General features: G+C 43.1%; 1 protein-coding gene across 1 annotated transcript in view; it reads left to right on the forward strand.

Annotated features, from left to right (window-relative positions):
- The window catches only part of Slc25a32 (solute carrier family 25 member 32), a 15,964-nt gene that overhangs the window by 6,754 nt on the left and 2,271 nt on the right, over positions 1–6,939 (forward strand). Inside the window, exons 2-6 of the mRNA XM_005367537.3 lie at positions 682–832; positions 2,456–2,541; positions 4,246–4,406; positions 6,317–6,430; positions 6,700–6,845. Of these exons, the coding sequence (XP_005367594.1) occupies positions 682–832; positions 2,456–2,541; positions 4,246–4,406; positions 6,317–6,430; positions 6,700–6,845 (658 nt within the window). The remainder of the gene's footprint in view (positions 1–681; positions 833–2,455; positions 2,542–4,245; positions 4,407–6,316; positions 6,431–6,699; positions 6,846–6,939) is intronic.

Below are 6,939 nucleotides of genomic sequence, written 5' to 3' on the forward strand. Positions count from 1 at the left end.
TAGGCTGTCCTGCCTCCAGACCCGTTCTCCAAGGGACCGTCCAGCCATAGGCTGTCCTGCCTCCAGGCCCCTTCCCCAAGGGAACGTCCAGCCATAGGCTGTCCTGTCTCCGGAACCCTTCCCTGCTCCCCTCAGATCTTGCCGGCATTCTTGATAGGATTGAATCTGCTGACGAGTTTGATTTGTTTAGTAGTATTTTTATTTTATTTTATGTGTGTGTACTGCTTGAGTGCCTGGTGCCCACAGAGTTCACAAGAGACTGTCATCTCCCCTGGAACTGAATTAGAGGTGGTTGTGAGCTACCATTGGGTGCTGAGAATCACACCCAGGTCCTCTACAAGAACAAGTACTCCAAACCACTGAGCAATCTCTCTATCCCCCGAGTAATATTTGTAAACATTCGAGTTCATAATCTTGAGTATCTGTGACAAACATACAAGTGTTTTGGGGTTATCTAAAAGCTACTTCCTGAAATCCTAGCGGCTTCGGTATGCTCTGGCTGGATCTGGCTTACTTTGGTAAGCTGATAGATGTACTAATTTAAAATACTAACTATCCCAGAAAGAATTTCCTTTGCCTAAGATTGTTCCCGTGAACCTATTTCCTTCACAGATCTGATCGTGTGCTGTCTATGATCCACGGGGCCAGCACCTCTTCTCACCTGTGTATTCTTCCCTGCAGTGAGCGACGGCCTGGAAGTCAGACCAAAATATAAAGGGATTTTACATTGCTTGACTACCATTTGGAAAGCAGAAGGATTGCGAGGACTTTACCAAGGAGCCACCCCCAATGTGTGGGGTGCAGGTCTATCCTGGGGACTCTACTTCTTCTTGTGAGTAGATGCAGGGGCGGGGGGGTTCATTAAAAGGAATCTCTGCTTTAATGTTTTCTGCTTGTTACCATTTTTCACATGTGTGGCTGATGAGTCATTTAATCTTTCTTTTAATTTGAAAGGGTTGGAAGGCAAAGTATTTGCTTGTTATTTCCTTCTTGCCAGCTGTTATCCTAGACATTTAACCTGGGACAGGGCTGCTGACAGGAAGATGGTGACAGGGTGAGATGGGAGAACATCCTCACAGAAGCTCTTGCTTTGGGCAATGGTGGCGCACACCTTTAGTCCCAGCACTCGGGAGGCAGAGGCAGGCGGATCTCTGAGGTCCAGGCCAGCCTGGTCTACAAAGCAAGTTCCAGGACAGCCAGGGCTACGCAGAGGAACCCTGTGGAAGGAAGAAAGGAAGGAGGGAGGGAGGGAGGGAGGGAGGGAGGAAAGAAGGAAGGAGAAAAGCAAAAAGCATCGCTTTGAAATGTATTCAGGAAAGTTGAAGTGGGCATTAAAGAGCCTTTTGTTTCGTTAAAGCCACTGGGAAGCCTGCTAACTCTGTAATTTACAGTGACACTGTACAGCTTCTTCGGGAGTTGTGTGGTGCTGGGAGCATACAATACTCTGGTGCCCCCCCCCCTTTTTGGGGGGGGTTCGAGACAAGGTTTCTCTGTAGCTTTGGAGCCTGTCCTGGAACTAGTGCTGACCTTGAATGCACTGAGATTAAAGGTGTGCGCCACCACCACCCAGCCTCTGGTGCACTTTTAACAGCCAATATAGACTAAAAAGTGGTGACTAAGTGGCCGTTTATTAGTGCTTTTGTAGATGCTGCAGTAGGAACCGGAAACTTTTCTAAAATGAATCCCACAAATTTCAATCCTTAAATTCAGTCCTTTAAGTAAACTATTTTCTTCATGTGTAAGAGATCAGTTCCAGAATGTTCCCCAAGGACTGAAGTACCATGACATGGTTGCATATTTATCCTCAGCAAGGACCCCAGAGTGTTTGAGACAGCGTAGAGAAGTGACGTGGCGCCCAGGGAAGTATAAAGCAGGAGGAATAGGCCTGGGAGGACCTGTAACACGGGTCACCGAGATCCCTGGTGGCACGGGGACTCAATGGCCAGATTCCTTTGAGATATCCTGACCTGCCCCGTCGTCTTCATAGCTCATTTACCTGTCAGCTACTGCCACTGTTTGGGATAGCTCCCATTGCTCAGGTCCAGCCACCTTACTGAGTGTAAAGGAGCATGATCACAAAGCATCATGACCGCGCGGATGAGCGTGTGCTTCTGTGAGCCTCTGGCCTGGCCACTGTGTCTCAGTCACTGTTGTATTGCTCTGGAGAGGCAGCTCTTGTGCAAGAAAGCATTCACTCTGTACCGCTCAAATATGTAATACTGTGTGTGTATAGGAATATATACACATATACATAAATATATTTACTGCTAGGTGTATTTGTTTATGGCAGGGTATTATACTCCACTATGGACCATTTCTGACATCTATCTTTAAATAAGGTCTTCATTTGTGGTTGCATTATGTGTTGACTTTTTTTTTGGAGGTCAGGCTTTAAAATGGATGTTTGCTTTATGACTCGTCTTCAGATTAAACTACTTGTGTTTACTATTGTTAGTTACAATGCCATCAAATCATATAAGACGGAGGGAAGAGCTGAACAGCTGACGCCAGTAGAATACCTCATCTCTGCTGCTGAAGCTGGTAAGGCAATGGATGACACCACCTTCCAAACTTAATTCCTTAGTTGGGGGTGGGGAGCTTGAGTGTACTGTCTGAAGGGCTTTCTCTGTGGCCCAGGTTGGGCTCGTGACCTTTTGCCTCCAGGCTTGATTTTTTTTAAGCCCTCCCCATTAAACATTAGAGGCTTAAATGTGTTTATCTAATCTTATAAAGTTAGGAGTCCCCAGACAAACATGGTTTGGGTGGGGCTAGAGAGGTGGCTTAACACCTGACGAGCATTGGCTGCTCTTCACAGGACCAAGAGTCGATTTCCAGCGCCCACACGGTGGCTGAGCCATCTGTAATTGCAGTTCCAGGGCTCCAACACCATCTTCTGGCCTCTGAGAGTGCTAGACACACACGGTGCACATATATACGTGCAAGAATGACACCTGTATACATAAAATTTTTTGAAAATTATTCTTAAGAGATGATTTGGATATAGTGTTTTCAAATGATGTAACCTAGGAGCTTTATTCTCTCACTGCTGTGTGTGTGCCATCAAGGACAGACAGACCGTGAGTGTTCAGAAAGCCCATTTTCATCCTTTGCATACCTTGGTTTCTTCACGCCTACTGAGTATTTTTTTTTTAAAGCAAGAACCATCTGCATTTGAATACTTAGCCACATTCAGTGACTTGTGTCATGATAGAATTTGGTATTTATTTACTAAATAAAATGTTCTCAGGACACTCAACAAACAAGAAATTTAATCAGATATATTTTTTGGCAGGGCAGGAGGTTTTCGTTTGTTTGTTTTTGTTTTCTTTTCTTTTGATAGACTCATGTAACATATGCCCAAGCTGGCCTTAAAATGATCTTCCTGACTCCACCCCCCAGCTGCCAGAGTGCTACCATGCCTGTCACCAGATGAAATGTTTAGCAAAATGATCACTTCTGAAAAGATTATAAAATGTGCCTTATCAGACTGTAATGAGGGGAGGGACACAGTGACGACCTTTGAAATGGTTTGAGGAAGGTGGTGGTGATCTTGGGACTTACCCGTGCCTGCTCAGCTTAAGGAGCCACCTTCCTAAACCACAGCCTCTCCCTTTTATGTTCATCTCTAAAGGTCTAGTCTCTACCCTAGGCTCCATTGTTTAGGAGTCTGGATAACTTTGCCCTTTCCTTACAGGGAAACTGTATAACGTTTTGTCTTTTAATCTACCTCTCACTGACCATGGGAGGAACTTTTTTGACCACCAAAAACGAAGTTTTCCTTTGGACTCTTGGGTGGTGTCATAGAGACCACCACTCTCTCAGATGCAGAAATAAGATTTCATGTCTTGTTCTTTGAGAACATGCTCAATTGATTGGAATATCATTGCCCTCATTTTCTTAATTAAATTTAATGACATACTTATATCCCAGTGGTTTTGTTGTTGTTTTGTTTTGTTTTTGTTTTTAAGACAAGGATTCACTATGTAGCCTGGCTGTCCTGGAACTCACCATGTAAACTACGCTGTCCTTCTAACTCAGAGATCTGTCTGCCTCTGCCTCCTGAATTCTGGAATTAAAGGTGTGTATGCCACCACACCTGGCTTTATCTCAGTTCTTGATCAGCTGGGACTTCTTTATGTTATGTGCACACTGTTGAGAAGAATGTTATTTTCTAATGAACTATTCTTAGTTTGGATTAAGTGAAACAGTACCTATATGGTAATTAATCTTTCAATATTATTTTAGGAGCCATGACTCTCTGCATCACAAACCCATTATGGGTGACGAAAACTCGCCTCATGTTACAGTACGGTGGTGTTGTTAACCCCTCACAGAGACAGTATACAGGGATGTTTGATGCACTCGTGAAAATATATAAATATGAAGGTGTGCGTGGATTGTACAAGGTAACAAATTATCATGAATGTACATTGAGTAACTGGAAATTGCAATTAATACTGGCTTTGTTTTCTTTTTGTTTTGTTTTTGAGACAAAGTCTTGCCATATAGCCCAGTCTGGCCTTCAGCTCTCAACCTTCCTGTCTAAGACTATAGAATACTGAGATTATAGACAGGGGTCACCATACCGGCTTCTTTTTATTGTTCTATACAGCAACTCTTTCTTTTCTGAATGGCCTATATTTGGTCCTAAAAAGAAACCAAATTTTTGCAAGAAATAATTGAGTGAAGTAGAAATTTTGTTTATGTTACTGAAATTGTACCTTAAGCTATGGCATCCTCTGACTTTATGACTTTGATGTGGAAATGGTCTAAAACTTGGTCAGGTGTCCTTTTAGTGAGAGCACCTGTCTTGCTGTAGCCCTAGGATGCTGTCTAACAGTCTGTGGAGGAGAGATCAGTGAGTCTTGGGGTTTTTTTTGTTTTTTGGTTTTTTTTTGTTTTTGGTTTTTTGAGACAGGGTTTCTCTGTGGCTTTGGAGCCTGTCCTGGAACTAGCTCTGTAGACCAGGCTGGTCTCGAACTCACAGAGATCCGCCTGCCTCTGCCTCCCAAGTGCTGGGATTAAAGGTGTGAGCCACCATCGCCCTGCTAGATCAGTGAGTCTTAATGGATCTTATTTTTACTTACGGGAAATATAGCATGACTTTAACAACCAAAAGAAAAATTCATCCCCTTGCCTGTTTTCCCCCCCGCCCAGTCTGAGTGTAGTAGATATAGTTTTTGTTTTGGTTTTTGGAGACAAGGTTTCTCTGTATAGCCCCAGCTGTCCTGGAACTTGCTCTTGAATTCACAGAGATCTGCCTGTCTCTCACTGCCCAGTGAATGTAGTATATTTCAAATTTCTTTTTAGTTGCAACAAAATCTGTTTCCAATTTTGTACCTTCCTTCTCTTGCCTTAATTTCTCTTCATGGCAGCTCCTTTTGTCTCACTGTGGGCACAGTATGTGAGAAAAGCCACTTGAGAGGGGGGAGCTTGCAGGGCTTGCAGTTTCAGGTGTTGGTCCGTGATGGTGGCCGCGGGTAGAACAGAGAGGACATGCTGGTGTTCCACTGGGTTCTCCTTTTCCGCCTCCACTAGCTCCAGGTCTCCAGCTCGGGTGTGTGCACTCCAGTCAGTTGCACACACCCTGCATCTCCCCAGTCGTGCGAACAGCGAAGATTAACCGCCACAGCCCTTTAGGCTGAAGTAAAAGTCTTCAGTTTTACTTTATCTTTCAAGAATTATGTAATCACTTGGTCTTAATGTGAGGTTATGAATTGCTTACTGATCTATAGGTGATTTTGTTAGGAATTGTATTATTCGGGTCTGTATTTTCTTTCTTCACTTCTTACCCTTTTCTCCTAGAAGACCAATGTGTAGTCCTTTGAAATATCATTAGCTTTATTTAATTTGTCTTTTGCTAAATTTAACCCCTATTCAAACGCCAATTCTTGATCCTGTGGATCTTTTTCATGTTTGTAAATATAGTACTACAGAAAAACAACCCATGAGAAAAGGAGAAGGCACAACTGATCTTTTTTTTTTAAATCGTTTGGTTTTTTTTCCTATGTGAATTTGTGTTTTGCCTGCATGTATATGTGTGTGAGTGTGCCGGGTCCCCTAGAATGGAGTTACAAACACTGTGAGCTGCCAGGTGGATGCTAGGAATTGAACCCAGGTCCCCTAGAAGAGCAGTCAGTGCTCTTAACAACTGAGTCATCTCTCCAGCCCCTACAGTATTATTCTTAATACCATATATTAAAATGCCATTTATGTAAAACATGGGTGAATTTGCATAAAATAATATGAAAATTCTTTAAGTATATCTTTCATTGAAAGCTGTTTGATTTTTTTTCTTCTTTATCCTTCCCTTTAGGGATTTGTCCCTGGGCTGTTTGGAACATCGCACGGCGCCCTTCAGTTTATGGCCTATGAGTGGCTGAAGTTGAAGCACAACAAACACACCAACAGACTGCCCGAAGCCCAGCTGGTAGGGGCATCCTTCTCTTTCCTGGGCACTAAATAGGTAGAAGATTTCTAAGTATGCTCGCTTTGACACTATTGCTATCATAATAAATACTCGGTCACTAATTTAACTAACAGCTAAATATTTTATAAGCTAATGGTACAAATGTTTACTAGAACCCAATATTAAATAGACCTTGTGTTAGAGGGAACAGTATTTTTTTTTATTTATTTAAATGGGTTTTTGTGTGTGATTTTGCTTGTAAAGAAAACCTATTTATGTTCTCACTTTAGAGCACGGCAGAATATATCTCTATTGCTGCACTATCCAAAATCTTTGCTGTAGCAGCAACGTACCCATATCAAGTTGTGCGGGCCCGTCTCCAGGACCAGCATGTGTCCTACAGTGGTGTGATGGATGTGATCATAAAGACGTGGAGGTGAGAGCATGCCTAGACTGTCCACTCCGTATATAGAGATGGGGTGAGAGCATGCCTAGACTGTCCACTCCATATATAGAGATGGGGTGAGAGC

Source organism: Microtus ochrogaster, unplaced genomic scaffold, assembly GCF_000317375.1.
Source record: "Microtus ochrogaster isolate Prairie Vole_2 unplaced genomic scaffold, MicOch1.0 UNK19, whole genome shotgun sequence".
In the NCBI taxonomy this organism is placed as follows: Eukaryota; Metazoa; Chordata; class Mammalia; order Rodentia; family Cricetidae; genus Microtus; species Microtus ochrogaster.